Source organism: Anas platyrhynchos, chromosome 2 (genome assembly GCF_047663525.1).
Source record: "Anas platyrhynchos isolate ZD024472 breed Pekin duck chromosome 2, IASCAAS_PekinDuck_T2T, whole genome shotgun sequence".
Taxonomy (NCBI): Eukaryota; Metazoa; Chordata; class Aves; order Anseriformes; family Anatidae; genus Anas; species Anas platyrhynchos.
The window spans coordinates 114,910,463-114,934,028 of record NC_092588.1 but is presented as its reverse complement, the minus strand read 5'-3'; the positions used below and the strand labels follow the sequence as shown (position 1 = coordinate 114,934,028).

The window sequence follows — 23,566 nt, the reverse complement described above, 5'->3', positions numbered from 1 at the left end:
GATACAGTTAAGTATCCATGAGAGAGATAGCAGGTGCAAAGTATGAAAAAAGAAACTGACTGTTGCTTAACTGTTGTATTCAGGGTAACAGGACATTGCACATTTTCTGTCATAAATAAATAAGAAAATGAATGACAGAAATGAACTTTGTCAGAAACACTCCTGAGTTCTGAAACAAATGCCCCTCTCTGAGGTGCTTAAGGATAGCATGGGCCAACAATGAGAACAACTTTTCTTAATTGCAATGCACAGGAGATGCACTGGAGAAAAACAGGAAAAGTAAAAAGAAAGGTGGCGACCACTTTATTTTAGAGCAAAGTTTCTACCTAGGGTAGAGGGGAAGGAGAGAAAACATGCTGATAAGCCTTTTTCCAGCTACTGCTACGTCATTTTGAAATATGAAATCACTGAAGTCTGGAACAGGAAAAGGCACTAAAGAATTATTACTAGCATAGTGATGCCACATGAAAAATTGATTCTCAAGGAAGAGAAGATTTAGGCAGTTTGCTCAACCTTTAGGAAATCAAACTAGAGTATAAAAGAAATCATGTGTTAAGCTGTTTTTATAAATGCCAAGCACAATTAATTTCAAAATAGCAGTCTCTTCATGATCATTGAATCAAATTCATGCTCATAGATAGTTATGTTTCTCCACTGTATGAAACAACAGTAAACGGAACATGCAGTTGCTCCTTGCAGTGCTTTAACATGCATTTTAATAACAGTCTCTTGTAGATGAAAACAGCATTTTTATCACAAAGCCAATGGCAGTGTGACTTTTTAAGTACTTTTAACTTCTTGAGTACTACTCCAGATTTACAGGGTATTTTAAGATTCCCAGAATATAGTTGAAACATTTCATCTAAAAAAAATATACCAGGTAGGAAATTAAAATGACTTATCGGTGGTCCCCTTTTATGAAAGGCAGCTCAGAAGTGCAGATCTTGTCTATATAAAATGCATTCCTCCAGAACATACTTTTCTACAAAATGAGAGGGGACATCAAGTACCTCACCAGTAAAGATGCTGACTAGAGAGCCTGTCCCATGGGAACATCAGCCTGAGCTCACTGCTATCCCATCTCCCTGCACAGCAACAGGATTATGTGAAGCACAACGCTTACTGGAGGTTGCTAAACCCAGTGCACATCTTTTTCCTGTTTGATCCAAACCAATTAGAAAACAAAACAAAACAAAAAACATAACAACCAAGAAACCAAAAAACACAGAAAGTCACCGGTTTTCATGTCCCAGTTGTAAAATTCAAAGGAGAAAAGGAAGAAAAGTGTCAAGTAACTGTCTATGAAATGCTGTCTGGAGTAGCAAAACTTTGCATTTTCTTTGTTAAGGAGATATTTTTGATGAAACAGTCTGGCCAAACTGTCATATATCCAAATTATTTCAGCTGAACCAAGCAGAAGGTTTTGGTGAAAAACATCGAGATGAAAGTTCAGACAAACTTTGTTTTGTTTGGTGTATTTATGTTGCTTTGGGAGACATACGTTAACCATAAGATGGAATGAGCAGATATTTCTCTTGCACAGAATATTTCTCTCTCTACAGAACATCAGAAAGAAGCAACCGTGTAAAAGTCACAAGGAGATCCTCCATCACTGGGTTTTGCACAAAGTCTCCTAGAACCTACAGGACAATATTTTTGAAAAAAATGATTAATAAGCCTAGATGATTCCAACAAGTAAAACTTGCACAATGCTGAGATATTGTGGCAATGGATATTCTGTGAGTAGCGTTAAGTGTTTTATTCATTTATTTTTGCAACCATTAATGGAATAGCACTTACTATATGTACATCTTTTCATTTCACTCAGTCCTGACAAACAATTAAGTCAGGGAAGCTTTCTGTACTAAACTAAAAATATGACTCTTTCGCAGAATTCACAGGAATCTGTAGCTTTTGGGGTCGTGATGGTTCACTGCATCTGCAACTAGGCAAAACACATCCTACATCCAAAATATCACAAGCAGAACTGATTCCAGTACCAGCTTCTGCTAATGCTGTACTCCTTGAAAGACAAATATTAAAACAACAACAACAACAAAATATTGACCACAGGCAAACCTCTGCATGCCTTTCAAGATGTAGAGTGCTTAGAAGTAATATCCTGCAGAGAAAATACTTTGTTATGCAGAAAACCTCAACCATTTGTCTTAAAAGGAGTGCTTGCCTATACCTGGCTGTGAAAGGAGTATCTTCCTTTGGCTTACTTCCTCAAATTTCACCTTTCAACTCTGAAGCACATCTGAAAATCTGTACTATAATTGGTCTTGATCTTGGACTCAGATGGTGGCAAGCCTGTCCCAGTTCCCACAACAATGACAGTTACATAGTTGAGATCAGAGTGCTGTGCTGCTTTCCATACAGAGGCAGGAAATTAACAGCCAAAGAAATCCGCACAAGGAGACATATATTGGCAGAAAGGTAGATCAGGCCCTTATTCCTGTAGCATTAAAGATCGAAGGAAAAAACAAAAACAAAAACCAACACAAAACAACAACCTCAAATGTCAACAGCTTTACAAGTACATGCTTAAAGCTCTGAACAGCCAGGAAAAGGGGAGCAAGTCAGCCTAGAAGAGCATTCAATGAATGTTACATTACCAGGATTCTGTATTTTACTTTCGTAGGTCACCTTTAAGCTACATGTAGTGTTGAGGGTTTAAAGCACTTAAGGAGATTAAAGGTTCAAGTGCTGTGAACAAACAAATTTAGGCTACTAAAATCACATTTCTAAATTTTAAAATGTGCATGAGATGATTAAAAGTATGAGTTAGTGATTTTTAATTATTTTGTGCAAGTTTTCCATATTCATAAGTCTGCGTGGAGAAGCACACACTGCATTCAGATGAGGACTGCCATTATCTCACACAAGACTAGGTTTCAGGGCCAGGAAAATAAAGTTGCATTGCAGCAAAATCACAGTTGCAAATGTCCATTGTATCCCTGGGGGCTGACGCTATCATAGTGTCAACCACACGTTTTCTGCTGACCCGCTACGGCCAACCACTCTGTTTTCCAGAGCTGGTGAATAACTTCTCATGATGTGCATGAATTCTCCATTCCCATACGGGAATAGGGAATGGCTGGAGCCAGGCCATGCTTCTGCTTCCCTCACTGCAGCCAACCCCAGCCAAGTGTCAGAGCAGAGCTACCATGCTAGGGCTATCTGTGACTCCCAGGAGATGATGAGTGGGACTGAACTGTAGCAGAGAGATCCCATACTTGAAATCAAGTAGGAAGGTGTATAGGTTTTCCCACTGTGCCCAGGACAAATACAAGGTGAATTCCCCCTTCTGGAGGCTGGATGCTGATTTTTCCAGACAGCTCAGAGAGGTTGGGGAGCACACTCTTATTGAGGAAATAGACACCTTCCCCACAGGAACCTTTCCCAGGTAATCTGGATGTGTCCTGCTACCTTTCTTCCTTAGCGTCAGTATCACGAAATATTTAAGTGACAACTTTCAGCACTACACAACTCCTACACAACTCATTTACTAACAATGTTTACCACCAGTCTGCAGCAAAACTTTTTTTTTTCCATGATCCCTTTTATTCACAAATGGTTGTTTGTAGTATTTATTATAGAGAAAATGCCCTTGAAATCTGACAATAGGCAAATTTTTTACTCCCACATTTTAACCTGGCCATGAGTTGAAGAATCATTTTTGGCACAACTCAAACAAAGTACTCCTTTCACTATTTTGAAGAGCAGAGACTGAAACACTCTTTTCTGTCTAAGAGTAGAATTGTGATTGCTTAATGTCAGTAGCCTACTTTTTTAATTACCCTGTAAAAAGCCTTTCCAGACATCTAATCATCAGATTTTCAAAAGTTTTGCTTGAAACTAGAAATGGAAACATTAAAAAACAGAAATAGCCAATAACGAACAGGGATTCTGTTGAAGGGTAGTATTTTTCTGAAAAAAATTTAAACTAATGTAGACAAGAAAGAAATGCAGGAGAGGGCTGTGCATGTATAATCATGATCAGGACAAGTATTTGAAGGTATCCAGCAGAATTCCCTGTGTTGTCCCGCAGGTGCCAAAGAGTTGTAAAGGAATAGCCTGGCTTATCTGTATGTTTATACACAGCAAACTGGACACATTTATGCTCTAAATTACTCATTTGCCTTTTACTTTTTCATGAAGTTGTACTGGAGGTGAAGAAACCATGCACCATGACATACCACTGCTATGAATATACACAATTTCTCAAATGATTAAACATTAGTCACTCTTTCAGATTAAAATCAACGCTTACATTTCACCTTGAAAGTCAGAAGCCTGGTGGTGCAACAACATTCACCATAAGAAAATATGAAAACTACATGTCATCAGGATCCTCCTTCTGTCAGATGGTAGTGAATATTTAGAAAAAGACTATATAAGACAAGGGAAAGATACATTCATCTTTATTTCACCATATTCTCTCAGATACTCGCAGTCACCAACTTTACATTCCTAAAGCTCAAGAGAGCATCCAATATATAATGTTAATAGCCATCCAAAGAAATAATAATTTTTATATTTTTTTTTCACACATTTACAGTGTTTGACCACCCAACATCCTTTGATAATGTGTCCCATGATTTAACTGTATTGTATAGAAAAAAGATCTATAAAAAAAAAGATCTTTCTTTTTGCTTTAAGCATTTTGCCTGTTCTTGGTGCTTACCGAGTTCACATGTTCTGAGGAAAAACAAGCAAATCATTTCCCCCAAATCATTCATGACTTCACAGCTATCTATCTCTACAAGATTGTATTTCTGAATTTAGACTTTTTGTAGAAAGAAGCCTTCCTATACTTCTGATCATTTTGTTGACTTTCTTTGTATCTTAGTGCCGATCTTTTTTGCTAAGATTCTTTCGTAACATTTTGAAGTCAAAACAATCCCAGATAATTCTTTCATTTACAAAATTAGTTACCCTATTATTTTTCTTTTTCCCCAGATCCTTTGCTGATAACTTCCTCTATTTCTTCCCATTTTTAATTTCTTATCCAGAAGAAACTGTCAACAGAAACTATGTCATTTAATATACATTTAAATGCATTCTGCACAAATGTGTAAGTGCAGCTAGCATTCATCCTCTTTTGGTGCCCAATTCAATGGCCTGGTCTCTTGGCTCCTGTAGTTAAATGGGACATCTGATGTGAGTCAAGGTCCAACACATACTTCCATTAAAACTCTAGATAATACTCACTCTTCAGATCCCTGAGATGCTGCTCTGTAAAATGTTGTGTTATTAAAGAGATGGGGACGAATGAGAGAACTTGATTCTATGAACTAGTCCTGCTGTTGTTGTCACTGTTTAAAAGGTATCACAAAGCCCCCTCTTTGTCCAATATTTATTCTCTACAGCTGAAACACTTAAGTATTGGCAAAAGCGTGTAAAAGTGTGTAAAACTGAACAGTTCTTGTTGGCATCCCATGAGATTTTCTGTTATGGAAAAGAACTTGTCATCAGCAAATCCTGGAATTTCTCAGAAATAAATAAGGACACTCAGTAGGAACTCCAAGCTAATAACTTGATGACTGACTGTGTAATAGGTGATTAGTAGATCTGAACAAATCTTAGGCACTTGCTGTTTAAAGAGCTCTCTGGGAGATCAGCTGCTGATGCTGTTGTTTTCATATCTCATGCCTTCAGAACAAGGACATTTAGAGTCTAAGGGACAGGCCACCCATAACGTTTTTTTCATGACCTGTTCAAAGATCAGACTAGAAGACTCAAGAGTTTGTAATACTGGAGATATCACACAACAATTTCTAACATTACCTGCATACTCTTTCTCTTAAGGATGTATAGACTATCCACGTACTTTTCTAGGAGAGGAAGGATTAGTATGCTTGTGATGTGAAATGCCATCCCTTTGTTAATCACAGGAAAAGCAGACACAATGTCTGTCATGTTCAGGACATGAATCTTTGATACCAACAGTCTCCGTTTCTTCCAGTACTACCACAAGGAGGACTGTGTTCAGCTAAATGCTTCTTCTGGGGAATCCTACAGAGCACAGTTATTGAGCATTTAAAAAACCATTTTGAGCTCTAATGTAAAAAATTGACATATTTATTTAAGATTTTATAGAGTATATGGATTATTACACAGCCAAGCTCTGTGTGTTACATAAAGTTTATACACATTACATACATCTATCTACACTTTACAAATTGTGCATAGTCATTTACCTGGGAGGAAACGTATTTTTGTCAAAGGGAAAAAACAGATCTCTAATTTATTTTAACAGAATATATGGCAGGTGAGATCACTGTATGTAGAAAGGTTAAATATCTAATTCCAGTGTGACATAAAATTCACACTTCTCAAGTGACCCTTAGGTACTGAGACATCTTCTAAAATATTGAAATTTAGACACACTTAATAGCTACTTCTGCCCTAGTGCTGCCCAGAGTATCACAAACATTAATTTATAATTAGGTCCCTGAAGACACTTGCTGTAATTTTTTTTTTAAGCAAATGTATCATTTTGTCCTGAATTTGACTCTGTCATGTTCCCTGAGAATACTCTCATTTTAAATATACGTACTTTATTATCTGCAACATGCAACCCTTTTTTTGTGTCAGTATGTTAGTATATAAACTATAAAAATATGATTGATGACTAGAATGTTAAGGTAAGCTTTGTATGTAAGTAGCAAAATATATCATTCATAGCAAGAAATACATTACATGATTTAACAACAAGATAATTTCTATGAGTGTGCAATTTTCAATTTACACAGTAAGAATGATATCTGAAAAGAAACCAAGGGTTTTTAAGTTGGTTATGTGTCAGCAGCCATTGTGATGCTTTGCTTCTTTATGAGAGCCTGAAATGAGATTGTCTGAAAATTACTGTCGCTATTTTTTCCTGGCTAAACAGAAAGAAATGAAAAAAATAAAATAAAAGTATATGAAAAATTGGTTACACTTTCATTTTCTCCCATTTTTAATATCATAAGATATTTTAGGTCACACATTAAAATGTCCTGTAGACACGAAAGTGTGGGACTGAAATATTTTCTTTAACATCTTCAATAATTTAAAATTCTCTAACTACAGCATTCAGCTGCTTTACAGGGCTACAGCTAAGCCTTAATCCTACTCCGTTTTTGTGAAAGAAAAGCTTCATTTTATTCTTATTTATTCACTTGTTCCTAAACGTCTGCAGTAAGCAGCTCTGCAGCTTATACTGGTGTCTGTACAGTGTTCAGTACCTTATCAACACAATGATTTGAAAATCAGGAAGAACGCGGAGGTCATTTAATTCAACAGTATCTCCTGTGCCCACCCTCCATCGTGGATCTGATCCTCATTACCAGTGGTTTGCTTTATCTCATATGAAATTGTCCCAAGGATGGGATTTAATGCTTTCTCAGCTATTGCCCCGTGAAGGAAGCAGACACTTCTGGTTGGGATTATAGTCAGCAGGACGTATGGGAGCCTCTGTTTCATTCCAGGGAATTAATGCTCACTTTCAAAGACAGCTCCAGAGATGAGGGAGAGAGATCCCTTCAGAACATTTCTCATACTGGTGACTTTCATAGCAAAGCTGAGGAAGGTTGTATTTATCTATCTTCGGAGGTAACCGTGAAGGCAGTAAGTAACTGGAAGACGAATCACAATAAACACAGTGTACAAATTAAGTGGAAGAAATCCTCTCTTATTTGCAAAAGATAAAGAGAGAAAACAATCCTTGCATTCCTCAGAGCAGAGGAATAAACTCATACACTGTTTCTTGTTGCTTGCCCTCTCTTCACCCTTGTTTCACATAGTGAATGCTCTTTGCAATGTTAAGGTGAAGTTTCTTCATTTTTGCCTCAGGGCTTGTGGTACTGGAGGCCTTGGGGGAGAAAGTAAAAATCTCCTCTTGCAGGGTCAACTAGGAAATTAGGTCTATCAAGATTAACCCAAGGGAAGAGCACGAGTCTTCTGTCTCTTGCTCCCCTGCCAATTTGATTCATATATACCAGCTTCTCAGCAGTTTACCATCATTTTTATCAGCATCCCAAACCCTTGGAGATCTGAATATCAACTCTTTTTTCTACCACTGTATATCAGATGCTCACTCCCTTGTGCAATCCACTTGCACCCCTAATTGTTGTGACAACACTTGCCAGTTAGATAGCTATTTTATCTTCAAAGCACTTCACAAACATCAATTAACCCAAATCTAGATTAATTAATCTAACAATTAATTTTCTATATATCCAGCAGTTACAATAATGGAGAACAAACTAAAGTCTATCAAAGTCTGCAGAATGAGTTTCCCTGACTCCAACAAAAAATGGATCATACTCATTTCTCGAGTCCACTTCTGTATCCTCAACCTTCACTGCAATCTGGTATTTTCTTCCCCAGTATCTTCAATGGATTTATCATGAGTACAGCCAAGGAAAGAGGGAGAGTGAAAAGGGAATCTGAGAGCTGAGATCACAGACACCAGGTCTTAATCAGTTTTGTTTTAAGGATGGTCTTAAATCTTGCACCCCACCTGCGCAGAGTTTATGGAGATTGGTAAAATCAGTCCTCAGTGTGCTCAGATAAATCATGGTGCCAAACATACTGCTGCGATTAATGAATTCAGGAGGCACTCGTATTATAAACTGATTGCTAAATTATAGATTAACCCAAACTGACAAAACAGGGTGAGCCGTCGTAGCAAATTTTCAACAATCACTGTACATCTTGCGAAGTAGGCCACTTGAGTTTTTAATAATCATTGTAGTGGTCCTGCAACCATGGGCACATAGAGAGAATCAGGGTGGATATGAAAGACAGCAAGAGAAACGTTTAAGTATTGTAATATTCTAATAAATTATTTACTGGAAAAGTACAGCTGATGGTTTTTATGCAAGGCAGTCTCATAGAGATCAGCTTTTAAAGTGTCATTTATTTTCATTTTTTAATAATCCTCAAAATAATGGATCATCCTCTCAGAAGACTGTTTAAAACTCTTGCTCTGGTTAAGCAGTACATACAAATATTTCTATTCGCTTCTACCAGATGCCTGTTTCTTTAAGTGAGCTTGTATTAGACATCCCAATACTTAAACCTAAATTTTTGTGAGCTTGTTTTGACCACCACAAAAGAACATTTATTATCTAAAATTATCAGCTCTACAGTTTCATAAGAACTTCTCTGGAAAATCATAAAAAGATAACATCCTTATAATGACTAATAAATGTTATTCAGGTTATTAAAGAAAGATCTTCACTCTCCAAGAGTGAGGCAATTATTCTAAAGATTCCAGGAAAACGCCCTGACCTAATGAAAAATTACCAATTTACTGAAAAAGTCATTTCAAGACATCTTTAGATTCATATTAAAGACAAGTAAAGATTGAATCCCTTTCTTGTTGTTAAAGACTTTCCACAAGAAAGACTATGTATGCAAATACCTCCTCAGTGACACCAGGGTAAGCACAGAGGGAATGATTGGCTCCAACGACATTAATTTTGTGAGTAAATTGAAGAGGAAAATGTAGAACTGAGTAGTTAATCAGGTATGACTGAAATCACCCAATCAAGTAAATAAACAGCAAGTCTAGCCTGCGCTGTAATTGGTTCTTAATGCCAGTTGCTTTCTATATGGAATTAAAAGCGAAAAGAAAACTGCAACAACAAATGAGTGTTCTGTTATGGAGCAGTGTGAAATCCTTCAGTTCACGCTTTTCTAATTATCATTTGATACTGTTTGAATTGTCCTTTGCGCCACACGCTTTCTAAAATCCTGCACAAATCATTGCTGTTGACCATAAACCGTATCTTTCTATATTAGTGCATCAAACACTGTGTGACAGCTAAATTGTGGAAGAATAAAAGCACTAATGGATTTGTTTGAACGTATTACTTATTGCTTGTCTCTTAAGCTTTACTTGGCCTTCTTCACAGGTTCTGCTCAGTTACCTTCACCACTGGCTTTCAGAGATACCGAGAGCTTACTGAAGGATTACAGTTTATAATATACCTGTATAAGCAGAGCTGTAGTCAAGCATTAAAGGTCACTCAAAGCTTATTGATTTTGAGAACACTGCAGCAATAACTCAAAGAATATCAAAATAACCACTGCTATTTGCTTTTCCTTAACTCAGAATGGAGTAATCAATACACTTACAGACCTTTAATAAACTTTTTTCTCTAATGATCCACCATTTTGCATGAAAGATTCAACACTTTAAAGACATCAGAAAGAAACTTGGTCACGATTATTTAAAAAAGACCCAACCTTCCGTACACCCAACATGCTGTGACAGACTCCAGGGAAGAGATTAAATTAAAATAAAGCGTTTGCCTATTTGTATCCAGCATGACATCAAAATCTTTTTTACAGGCTGTGGAAATTCTATTAATATTGTAAGCAAGGAACACATTGTGTAACAGTATCAACAAAGAAGAGACACTGTGTGGATTATCGACTTCAGCTAAGCACAGTCTTCTCAAGAAGACCTCGTTAAGAGTGATCCACCAAAAAAAAGTTGCCTATGCCAGGGAGGGATGAAACAATAAACAAACTGACAACACTGATGAAGATGCAATATACAGATTTTTGAAAGGTAGAAAAATATCTAATGGACATTCTTGTTTTGAAAATTTTCCTTGTTTGAGTAGAAAATGGAGACGATTTTCTACATACATGTAAATATGGCACGTTTCCCTTTCCTTGTAGTTTCTTTTTTACTGTAGCAACCATTTTCTTCCTTTTTTTTTTTTTTGGCCTCTTTTCCTCCTTCTTATCCTTATGAGCAGAATGTCTTTCATTGAGGTTCTCTGTACAACCTCAGCAGAAGATATTCTTACTCTGCGCCATGTGCACTGTGTGGTGTGTGCCTCTATAGCACCTTATTAGGTGTTTATTCCCTAAATATTACAATGTATAATACCTACACAAAAAGAGATGATTTTTCAGTGTACATGTATGTTATGAGGATTCCACTAGAACAAGGGGAACCCAGAACTACTAGAATTGATGGACAGTAGAATATCCCTATCAGAAGATACTCACAAAGCAAGCCTGAATTTCAAATAAAACCTTGATGGCAACATACTTCTCATACAGAAACCAAAACCGAATGCCAAAATTCCACAATTTAGAGGACCTTCAGCATAGCAGAATAGGGTAAAAAAAGAAAAAAAGGTCTCAGAGGGATTATAACCCTCATTTGGATTTGTCAGTAATCATCGATATGAACTAAATCTCTTTAGATATTAGAAAGGCAATGTACTACTTTGGATCAAAGAGATATTTTCTTTTAACTTTAGCTCATACACAAATTGTCTGCATTGTTAGCATTAAAAGAAGTTATGACCAGCGCTGAAGTGTGACTAGACTTCTCAGGTGGTTTCAATGTCTGGGAAGAAAAGCTCAGTAGGTTCATAAATCTAATATATCTGTTTCATAATAAAACCTAGAGCAGCAATAATTGCAATAAAGTTTTAGAAGGAACCCTGAGAGGAATAAAAAGTAACTGCTCTCTGTCCAACAGCTAAATAAAGCAAAATTAGTGTTTTCTTCTTTTTTTTTTTTTCTCTTTTTTTTTTTTTTTTTTTTTTTTTTAAAGCCCGTAAGGAATTCTAATTAACAGACTTTGTACAGGATGCTGGTGAAAGAATTTTGAGGGAGATCCTAATTATTGGTTGCTTTGATTTTAGTGACCTTGCACATCTTATCTTTTTAAACAGACATTTTCAACAGGGAAGAATTTCAAATGCCCAGACAGTGTAAACGTTGCTTTGGGTGCAAGACTTAAAAAGGGCAAAGTAAGTTAAGCTGAGTTGTTTCAGCGTATTTTTGTTAATCCCCACACTTCATAACACAAATCAAACCACTAAGCTCAGTACCCATGCGATTTCAGTGGCAGAGATGAAATGCCAAGACTTCAGATCTCCAGACAGCCTACAGAGGCATGCATGTTGAGCACTGATGTGTCAAGGGCAGCGGGCAGTGTAATGTGTCTGCTATTGGTGAGAAGTCTCCTTCCATTTGCAAAATTTCCACAATCTGACATTTCCCTTCAAACATTCCCGTTGCCTCCTAAAGCTTTAACTTAAATTATGCCTTCCAGAGTATGTCAAAAAGAAACAACAGGCATGGGTTCATAACCAGCCATCTCTGTAGCACATGCTGCTCACAGTGAGTAGGCAATCCTTATGAGAAAGTCAGCATAGTAGCTGCACTACACAAAAACTCTCGGTGTTAAATATGGCACAGGGAATCCTTCCAACATTTAACGGTAACACATCGCTATATACTTAATGGAGTGAAACAAAGCATCTGAAGTCAATGCTTCAAAAATATGGTAGCATGAAGACAGGAATGCTTAGTCAATGTAAATCAAAGTAGAAACAGTCATACAGCACTAAACCCATCAGAGACACTTCACCTCTCTGATTCTTCTAATTTCCACTCTTTTGTCCTTGCTATCATCAAATTCCTAAGTTATGGTCTGCATAGAAGGAAAACAGAATTGTCAGCTGACAAGTGCTGTATGCTATCTGTCAAACACAAGTGATTCTGGAGGCTGCTTTACCAAAGCAGCCTTATCTTACACCCACCACAAGGTGTAAGGGGCCTGAATTGGAAAGAAGCTTCAAGCTTGATTCTTATTTCACAGCCACAATTAATTTTAAAATATTTTTGCATAAAAGAATCTAGTGCAGATCTACTACTTTTAGCTTTCCTGTGAATATCTGAACTGCAGCCTTAGGCAAATATTCAGCCATCTAAATCAGGGCCTGCAAATATTTGCATACACAAATGAAAACGTAAAAGAGGAGAGGAGAGGAGAGGAGAGGAGAGGAGAGGAGAGGAGAGGAGAGGAGAGGAGAGGAGAGGAGAGGAGAGGAGAGGAGAGGAGAGGAGAGGAGAGGAGAGGAGAGGAGAGGAGAGGAGAGGAGAGGAGAGGAGAGGAGAGGAGAGGAGAGGAGAGGAGAGGAGAGGAGAGGAGAGGAGAGGAGAGGAGAGGAGAGGAGAGGAGAGGAGAGGAGAGGAGAGGAGAGGAGAGGAGAGGAGAGGAGAGGAGAGGAGAGGAGAGGAGAGGAGAGGAGAGGAGAGGAGAGGAGAGGAGAGGAGAGGAGAGGAGAGGAGAGGAGAGGAGAGGAGAGGAGAGGAGAGGAGAGGAGAGGAGAGGAGAGGAGAGGAGAGGAGAGGAGAGGAGAGGAGAGGAGAGGAGAGGAGAGGAGAGGAGAGGAGAGGAGAGGAGAGGAGAGGAGAGGAGAGGAGAGGAGAGGAGAGGAGAGGAGAGGAGAGGAGAGGAGAGGAGAGGAGAGGAGAGGTGTTGTGAAGAATCAGACTACTTTGAAAACTGTCAATAGGTTTGTAAGATCCATCTTGATTTAATTCTCTTCTTCACCCATTCCTTCACCTTCCACTTTCCCCTTCTCTACAGGTGGTCCCAAAGTACTGTGCTTGTTTTCCTTCACTTCTTTCTCTTAACTCCATATTTTGGCAGTATCATCCACGAATAAATTCAACTATTGTCTCTCTACTCATAGCTCAAAGATCCCCCCCTTTATTTCCAGACCCATCTTCTTCCACCCAAGCTGAAATCTCATCCTTCCTCACACCTTCTCACCTCAATCTTGAAAAGCTTAAAGCGTAGTTCTTCCTCTAGAACCAAAACCTTCTACCCTTATGGACTTCCTAGTGCCTTGACATTTCTAGGCATCACATTTCATTTGCATCTCTCCCTAGAATTTCTCATTTAAATGATTTAAAGGCCACATACACACAATCTCATTTCAACAACAGAAATGTGATCCATCTCTTGTTCCAGACCTTTACAATCACATTACTAAAGGATGTTGCCCATTTCATTTTAAGCTACTTTATACATAAGCTACTTCCACCAGCGGCTTGCCTTTCTCTAGTAGATCAAAGAACTGCCCAGCCTCCCTTTCCAAGCCCTTCATTGCTCGCTCCACTCAAAAGCAAAATCTCAGCTCCCAGCCCTGCTGGAGCTGTGATGTGAACTCAATGTCCAAACAAGCACCCTCTGTGCTTTCTCCAGTGCTTCCCTTTTGTCAAGAAGTACAAGCCTGGTCATTGGAAGTACCATTAAAGGCACCAGACGAGGCAGGGCTCATTGTCCTTGACTGTCCTTTGAATCAATCATGTTATGGGATCTGAAGGATAGCTGCGCTTTTGGCTTTTGTTTTTTTTTTTTTTCTCCTCTGTCATGGGGAACGATATTGCTTTACACAACACACAGTAATTTGCTTGTCTTTTATGTTTCAGGCAATAACTCATAGATATTTAATCTACTCCAGAAATTTATAAAATTGCAACCTCCTGGGATAACAAAGTCATTATTCTGACACTTCACATTACTTTCATTCTACACATGCTACTGTAAATAACTCCTACATATTCCTTCATTTGCATTAGAAATCCTCTTTAGTCAATACTGTTAATTTTGCTGGCAGTTTAAAATGGAGGCGATTCTTTCCCTAGACCTCATTCTCTATTTCATCTGCTACAACTCTGTTCCAATCTCAGTGGACATGCCAAACACAGCGGGTTTGACCATTTACCAACTAAGAGACAGATGGAAAGATCTTCTGCAACTGCCTCCCTATACCACCTGAAGTAATCTGTTGGAGAGTCCTTCCAACATCCCAGATGAACCTCCCACAAACACCTTGGTCTGGCCTCTTAAGCATCTTGCTCTCCATTTACTCCATCCTTTACTTCTCCTTGCTCCATCTCTCGTTCTTTCCTCAAACTCCCTCACTCTTTCAGTGCTTCTTTTACCCTTGGTCTCATCTTGTCTGCTCACCACTGCCACAAGGGACAAAAAAAATACATACAGATACCATTCAGATCTGTGTCTTCCTTGTGCATCCCCAGTGCCATACAAATGTATATATACAAACACAGTGTTGGTATCACTGTTGTTCCATAACAACTGTGCTGATTTTGTGAAGTCAGAAATCACAATCGGCATGACCAATATAAATTCAAGAATTCACAGGACTCCCTTTTATCTTTTTCCACCCATGTGTGGCATGCACTATAACGTGGAGACTAAGCATTTTATTTCTTCTATCTGCACAGCACATCCTACAGTATGTAATGAGTGAAAAATAAAAGTATAATTTCTGCAGGGTTATACAACTATAATGATGTAAGAAGACAGGTATGTAGAGAAAAGGAACAACCACACACCCTGGTATGGTAAGAAAAAAAAAGAGACATTTTGGGGTCCAATGTCCTCTCACCAGCTCTGAGAGGCTGAATAGACACTGTGGACAGTGCTCCTTTTTAAACTTTAATTTAGTCTTAACCTTAAACCTGAGTAGAAGAATAGAAGGTTCTGATTCAGCCATGATTTAACCTAACTAGCCACAGGGAGATGAATTTCTCTGCACAGAGCTCCTGGAGCCCAAGCATCAGTCTTTCTGCTGAATAGTTGCACTGTCATTACTACAGCATGTGTCTTTTTGTGGTCTCCCCATTTTTCATATATGTTAACAGAGCTCATTATTCAATGTTTCTTACAGAAGGTCTCCAGCCAAAAAAGTGAGGAAGTAGCTAAACTGGTTGCAGAGCTACCACTTGTCTTGAGCATACTTACACCAGTTGAGTGGTGCTGGGTTCAAATTATTCAACTGATTGGCAAAAACTGCACCATTATTTTTCCAGGTTACTGTAGGAAACACGGAGAATAATCTACTGATTACAGTGGATAACCACTTTTCTGCATCTTTAATTTGATTGTGGTAGCCGTAAAACATCTGCGTGATCATCTTGTCTGTCAAAGAAGAGCGCAGAACAGAGTAGGAATCTTCAACAGAAAATGGAAGACACGGATGTTTGCTATGAGTAAAAACTATTCAGAAAGTAGGAACTGCTTCTGACCTTTAGCCTGCGATCCTGGTCTCCGCTGCACAGAGAATTTACAGATACTTTAAAGGTCTTCCAGGCTGGATTTAAGTTATTCATCACAACCTGAAAATGAAAAGAAATGAAGGGAACCCTTAGTATTTGCACATTTCTACTAACACCAGCCACAGTTTAAAAAATAGTAGTACCATAAAGAGGAGAAAACAACTGAGCTGGAGGTTTGGTGAACATGCATGGGATACCTGCCCTGGAGCAAACCGCAGTTTCCAACAAACTTGCTCTGGAAAGCCCCAGAAAGGAGCACAAGTGGGGAAATGGGCCTGCGTTCAACTCACACTACAGAGAATGCCCCAGCACTGCCACGTACAGTAGGGGCATAACCCACAAACGGAAGGCTGTAGGATACATCTCTGAACTGGAAGCCATGGAAGAGATGCAGGCCTTGGCAGTGGGGATGGGCAGTATCAACTTATGGACACATGGTTTCCCTTGGTAGAATACTTTATGGGATACATAACAAATAGGCTCATGACCCCAAATACCCAGCATAACTCCAGCCCATACACCTAGATGCTGCTTTTAAAGACAGTGCCAATCATTGCCACGGAAGCAGTAACAATATTGTGGCATAAGAAACAAATGTAAAGGACCCAGATTACAAATCTTTTTATCACAGCAAGCTGTGAGGAGCCAGGCGGATGCAACATAGCATTAATAGGAAAATATGATACTGTCTGTAGCATGGTTTGGGCTAAATAAAATATGCATAAGTACTGACCTGCAAACAGAGCATCTGCCAGTTTAATTAAACTTAAATATTTGGCTTCAATACCATCTTCCCTTACTCTTGTGTGCATAAGTCAAGACCTGATACCCATTAGTAAATAATTAAAGCAGAGATAGAAGGGTTTTTAAACGTGGGTGCTTGCAATACTTTTTTGACATTGGAATCACAAACTACTCCTCCTGACAACCTACCTGTGTCCTTGGAAAGTAAACCCAACCCTATGCCTTACCTCAGTCCTGTGAACAAGTTGCTGGGTTGCATCATCATTCATCCGGAAAATCTCCAGGAAAGGATCAGATTTGCTGAAAAAATCCTAAAATAAAACATAGGACAGGTTACTCTTGAGAATTCTTTTTCTTTGAGCCTTTCAGACACACTGCACCTGTGCTTTCCTGACTGCTAATGAAAAAAGAGTACCAGTGTGGTTTTAGTGAGACCTCCTGGTGTCCCTCAGCAATATTTCACTCTTGTGCTTGTTCCACAAGGACTTCCATGGCACTGCTGTTGTTCTCAGTTTGGCTATTCAATCATGGCAGGCAGAATGGTAAAATCACACTTTTCTTTCTTTTTTTTTTTTTTTAACCTTCATAGACCCAGTCTAGATTCCTGAGCTTTAGCTCCTTCACTGACCTAGCTTGTTTATTTCTGCCTCCAAATCTGCTTGGTCTTTTGACATCAGTTTTTCTCATGCAGTGTACTTTGAAGCATATTCTACAGTGGCACTGCCTTTCATGCTGTTTGCCCACCCTCTCAAAATATAAGTTAACTGGCCAAGACATCATGCTGCTACCAGCTAACACAAGAATTGGCAAGATAGATTAGAGAAGGTTAGAAAAGCAAGTCCTCTTTAGAATGTGAAAACATGAACCATATAAGGATGACAAACAGAGCAGGTAAATGCAAAAAACTACTTGGCATCTCTGTCATGCAAATCTGTTACAGGCATTTGGGTTCACATATGTGTTGTACCATAATATACCTCTCATGGATTTGCAATCATCTTACAAGTCAGAACATTCTTAAACCTAAATTAAGTTGCTTTCTATAGTAGAGCTGCAGTGTCAACCACAGCCTTTTTAATTTTAACAACATCCTCTTTTTTCTGTGCAAGCTGACTGGCTGGAGGAAAGGTTGCTGGGTGTTAGACCTCCACAGCTGGAGGGGAAATTGCTCACTGTGGAGTTAATCGACAGGAGGTGGATACAAATGGTCTCCATCCATTTTCTGGAGTCATGACTCCCATCTTCATTTCCTTCTTCAACAGAATCACGACTAACGTTATGCATGCGGATATTATTCTTCTCTATCGGCCACATCCCAAACCTCCACAGACCTCTTCTGCATCTAACTGGGGCAGAGAGCAATTCTGTTTGCTCTCCTGGTGTTTCTATGCAAGTGTTAGTATAAAAATAATTGTAATGTGCATAGTTAGTTCTACCCTTTTCTCCTCACCAAATGTCCACCATACTGACAAGATAGCCATTGGGATAGGAACAGCTTTGGATAAGATGTTAGCTAAAGTCCAGGGGCATCATTTTGGTCAAATTTGTCTTCAGCACATTGTTACTATTCCACAAATGCAAGCAAGCAAAGAAATCGGAGCTTTGAAAATGGAAACCAGAATTTGAATGTCTGGAGAAGGAGATGGATCTCTAGGGACCGTGCAGTCTTGGGCAAGACTCAAACAACCTAAAGTCTTTTCCATGCCCTGAAGATGAAATCTGTTAATGCTGCTGTGTTTGATGTGTTGTTCTGTGAGCGACCTGTTTCTTTTTCTGCTAGAGAAAAGGCAATGGTGTGTTTAGAAACTGATGCAAAGCATGTTATGTGTGCATCTGTTCAACTTTATCACATGGAGCTCTAAACAACAAAGTCATACGTTTGACCATTTTTTCCAATTACATGGTTATGATACATCTAATGTGAGAGTGTGTAGAACTAGCACAAAACCCAAAAAATCTGTAACTAAAGAGTTTTCCTCAAGGCCCTGATACAGATTTAGTATGTGGACTGAATTCAGTGCTTGAAACTTCTCTTCTGTAAGGGGCTTTGGTCGTCAAATTCTGCCAGATTATTACTGCACAGCAGAGAAGAGAGTGAGGCAGCTGGTTTAATCATAGTGACACCAAAATCCAGAGTGCATGGGATTAAAAATGACTGAGCCGCCTCTTCTTACTCATAAGCATATTGTTTAAGGGTGAGTAAAAGCTTTGTTTAATGGATATTTTATGAAACACAGATTTGGTAAGAAAAGTTATCTGAAAGAAAACACCTCAAAATGATACATCCGAAAGAATGCACCCCGCAGTGCAGAAAACTTCAGAAAGGATAACAGGATTTTTATGTAAGAAGACTCAAAATATAGCATCACTCTGAGCTGAGTATCATGAAAACTGACACAGCAAACCTCAGCAGTAGGGAAGTAATTTTTAATATCTGGTTGTAATAACCAAGGCAATACCATCTGAAGGGAAAGATTTTCACTCTGGATGATAGCTTCTCTTGCCCCTCCTCAATGTAAAAACAAAGCTTAATTCCTTGCAGAATCAAGATAAAAGCCTCAAATCCTTCAGTATTGAAGATGCTCTGTAACAACTTAAAAATTATATGCTAAATAAAAACATTTTCTTAGTTAACATTTTCAAAGAATTTTTCTTGATACGCTAAATCTATCAGCTTTGCTTTACCTCACATGAGAATCTTCTGAAAGAAGAATAGCAGCAATAAAGGTTTCATGTTTTGATAATTTAATAATGCTTGAATGATTAATGTAATGCATTTGCTCCTAGTATAATGCACACTGCTCTTTCAGTATGTGTGGCAGTTACACAATATTAACACAAATACATGGTTTAAACTTTAAAAAATTCACCACCTCTGTTTCTGAGCACCTTGTTTGACACATCTTTAGGTATGCTCATTTTCAGAACATGACAGTTTTTAAAGCTCAAGTTTAGGGGGTCAAGTTAAAGGTCCCTCAGAAAAGACACTAATCAGTTTTGGAAATTCATCAGTAGTAGGACAAAGCATTTAAGAATTTTTTAGTAGTTCAGTACTGAGGTGTCCTGGTTTCAACTGAGATAGAGTTAATCGTCCTCCCAGTAGCTGGTATGGTGCTGTGTTTTGGATTTAGGATGACAGTGATGCTGATAAAACAACTATCTTTCAGTTGTTGCAGACAATGCTTACACAGAGCCAAAGCTGTTCCAGCTGCCCACACCGCCCTGCCAGCCAGGAGGCTGCGGGTGCACCAGGAGCTGGGAGGGGACGCAGCCAGGACAGCTGGCCCAAACTGGCCAGAGCCATGTCCCATACCCTATGGGGTCGTGCTGAAGACTGGGACTGAGCAGGTTGGCCAGAGTGTGGCTACTGCCGCGCGGGGTCTGTCTGGGCATCATCACTCAGTGGGCAGTGAGCAATTGCATTGTGCGTCACCGTGCATTCATCCTGGAGGAGAGAAAGCTTGGCGGGATCGTAGCAGTGTCTAGACATCCCCAAAGGGAGGATGCAAAGAAGACGGAGCCAGGCTCTTGTCAGCAGTGCCCAGCGGCCGGACAGCTCTAGGTGGCCCTGCTTCAGCAGGGGGTTGGAGCAGATGACCTCCAGAGGTCCCTTCCATCCCCAGCCCTTCTGGGAGCTTCCTTCTGGGTAAAAACAGGGCCCTTTTATACCACTGACACAGAAGATGGCGTAGGATGCCACCACGTAACAAGTGAGGTACTGCTCAATTCTATCTTCCACCTGAGACAGCCAAGAGGTTGCGGTGCTCCTGGTTTTCTCTAAACAATCCTAGGTTTCTCATGCATATTCCCACTGTCCCTGGCCAATTTCCACCTTCCCAGGTGGAAAGTTGTTCCTCAGTTTCTTGATGCGTCCTCATCAATGGTGGAACGCAAAAAGCAGTGTCACTTTCCCAGACTCCTTTGGGAGAATTAGGAAGTAGGTATTCCTTATGAAGAACGCTGGGTATGTGGGGGATAATTCCACCCAACACGTACAGCTAAGCAAGACAAGGAGTACTTATTTATGGTACGGGGATATCCATATTTATGCAGTTCACAAGAAAAGGCAGGATTTATGCTAATGGTTTCTCAGAACTAATTATCATATTGTCCCTCCTGCTGTTGCAGGTCAGGTAACCTCTGGTGGTTGCACTTCGGGGCTTTCTGATGAAGGCTCATCATCTTCTTCATCTCGTACTTCTCTCCTTTCTGTTTTGCGCATGCTCAGTCATGGTTTAACTGCTTCAGCACTTTCAGTCTTTGAAAAACTCAGCTAACTTAATTAAGTTCTACTTTGGGCACCATGTTCCTTCTTCAGCCTGGATTTTGTGCATAGAGCTGAATCTTCTTACCACGTGAGGCCGATACAACAACCGAGCAATTTAAACTTTTGGGCTGCTCCTGTCCCCAATACCTTTGCACTCCCATGTTGACTTCCCATCCCCCAAATGACTTCTCACCCCTAAGTCTCACTCACGGACCCGCCACCCACAGCCATTCCCCATCAGGAGCAGACACCCCCAAACCAATTCATGGCGGGGACAGCAGGGAAGGGCTGTGTCCAGCCCCCTTCCCCCCCCTCAACCCCCTTCCCCACTGACCGATGCGGGAAGAAGTGCAGGCAGAGGCTTTGCAGGGTGGAAGAGTGGTAATTTATTCTTCCTGGGGGAATCGTGGCTGCCACCCCCAGCCCATCCCCAGGCGAGGCCCGGCCGCCTGCTCAGGCGGGGGGCCCGTCCTGCCGGCCCGCGTGGTCCCCGCTTCCCGGCTCCTCCTGCCGCACCCTGTGCAGCCAGGATGTGTCCCCGACTTCGGCGTCCTGCGGGGAGCTTGGCAGTCTGCGCCCGACCTGCCCCGCGTGCCAGGAGAAGCTTCTCTCCAGTCTGCGCCCCGTGGAGGGGCTGCGCGCCCTGCGCCGGGGCGAGACGCTGCGGGAGCGGTAGTTGGAGGGGCTCCTCCCCCGCTGCCCCCTCTGCTGCTGCTGCTGCTGCCGCCGCCCCAGCCGCTCATTCCGTTGGAACCTTCCACGGGGTCTTCGGGCCAGGCGCACCACTGCTACGATGGGCCCGCGGCACATCGGGCAGGTGTCCCTTCCCTCTGCCCAGAGGTGGATGCACTCCAGGCAAAAGGAGTGCCTGCAGGGGTCCACGCGAGCTGCGCTGGCAAGCGGGCCCAGGCAGATGGGGCACTCCTCGGGCTGCTCCTGCCGCCAGCTCATGGTTCCTGCAGCTTCCGCAAGGTGCAGATGGTCGTCCTGTGGGGGAGGCTGCCCTGGTGCCGGGCGCTCAGCAGCAGCCCAGGGTCTTCAGCACCTCGATGTCTCTCGGGTCGCCGGCAGGAACTTGGCGCCTCACGTGCCACCAGGAGGACTACTGCAGAGAGAAGCAGGAAGAAAATGTTGTATCAGCAAGCAGACATTCGCTTTCTAGGTTCTACCACGTTGTCTAGAGTGCTGTAGCTGTCAGCAGTCTGTGCATGGATTGCAAACACAGACTAGGCTTAGGCCAGATGAGGTACATGGATGTCTGTAGGTGTGAGAGCATTACCGAAGGCCCTTGATGGCTCGCGTGCAACAACAATGGCTTCGCGTATGCTTCTAGCAATAGCTCCGCCCGTCTCTCTCCTTCCAGCCGTGGAGACTCGAGCTCTCGCCTACCACCAGCCGGACTGGCCGCAGGCGCCCCGTGCAGGGCATTTATAGGCAGCCCCCTTCTGTGAGGCCAGAGGGGACATCACAAAGGTTTCGGGATACCCCTGATGGCAGCACTGACTTGATGGGAGTCTCAGGTATTTCAAGTGACACTTTATTCTTGATACCTCAGTGCCCTCTCCTTGGCCCAGTCCTGGATTCTACCTCTTCCGAGATGGCTTTTCTTAATTAGCCTGATACCGCTCTCCGCTTGGCACCTGTCAGCGTGGAGCAGCCATCTCAAGTCTCACAACCTTCAGGTGACCTCTGTCAGTGCTGCCCTCAGGGACACCCCAGACCCTGCTGATGTCACCTCTGGCCTCACAGAAGGGGGCTGCCTATAAATGCCCTGTACGGGGCGCCTGCGGCCAGTCCGGCTGGTGGTAGGCGAGAGCTCGAGTCTCCACGGCTGGAAAGAGAGAGACGGGCGGAGCTGGTGCTATAGGCATTCGCGAAGCCAATCTTATTGTACGCAAGCCATCATCAAGGGCCTCCGGTAATGTTCTCCAATCTACAGACATCCATGTACCTCATCTGGCCTCAGCGTAGTCTTGCCAAGTATAACCGATCATAAGCATATTTGCTGCTCTAACAGCCATGTTTGCAATCCATACACAGAACAGTTACTGCTACAATACTCTAGACAACTTGGTTGAACCTATAAAGCGAATGTCTGCTGCTGATACAACATTTTCTTCCTGCTTCTCTCTGCAGTTGTCCTCCTGGTGGCACGTGAGGCGTCAAGTTCCTGCCGGCGACCCGAGAGACATCGAGGTGCTGAAGACCCTGGGCTGCTGCTGAGCGCCCGGCAGCAGGGCAGCCTCCCCCACAGGACGACCATCTGCACCTTGCGGAAGCTGCAGGAACCATGAGCTGGCGGCAGGAGCAGCCCGAGGAGTGCCCCATCTGCCTGGGCCCGCTTGCCAGCGCAGCTCGCGTGGACCCCTGCAGGCACTCCTTTTGCCTGGAGTGCATCCACCTCTGGGCAGAGGGAAGGGACACCTGCCCGATGTGCCGCGGGCCCATCGTAGCAGTGGTGCGCCTGGCCCGAAGACCCCGCGGAAGGTTCCAGCGGAATGAGCGGCTGGGGCGGCGGCAGCAGCAGCAGCAGCAGAGGGGGCAGCGGGGGAGGAGCCCCTCCAACTACCGCTCCCGCAGCGTCTCGCCCCGGCGCAGGGCGCGCAGCCCCTCCACGGGGCGCAGACTGGAGAGAAGCTTCTCCTGGCA

General features: G+C 41.7%; 1 protein-coding gene across 6 annotated transcripts in view; it reads right to left on the bottom strand.

The window, feature by feature from the left end:
* The window catches only part of CPNE4 (copine 4), a 256,158-nt gene that overhangs the window by 69,603 nt on the left and 162,989 nt on the right, over positions 1-23,566 (bottom strand). For all 6 annotated transcript variants that reach the window (XM_072033424.1, XM_072033422.1, XM_072033426.1 and 3 more), the window contains 2 exons: positions 16,878-16,961; positions 15,877-15,966 (listed from right to left, as the gene is read on the bottom strand). In XM_072033424.1, the coding sequence (XP_071889525.1) occupies positions 15,877-15,966; positions 16,878-16,961 (174 nt within the window). The remainder of the gene's footprint in view (positions 1-15,876; positions 15,967-16,877; positions 16,962-23,566) is intronic.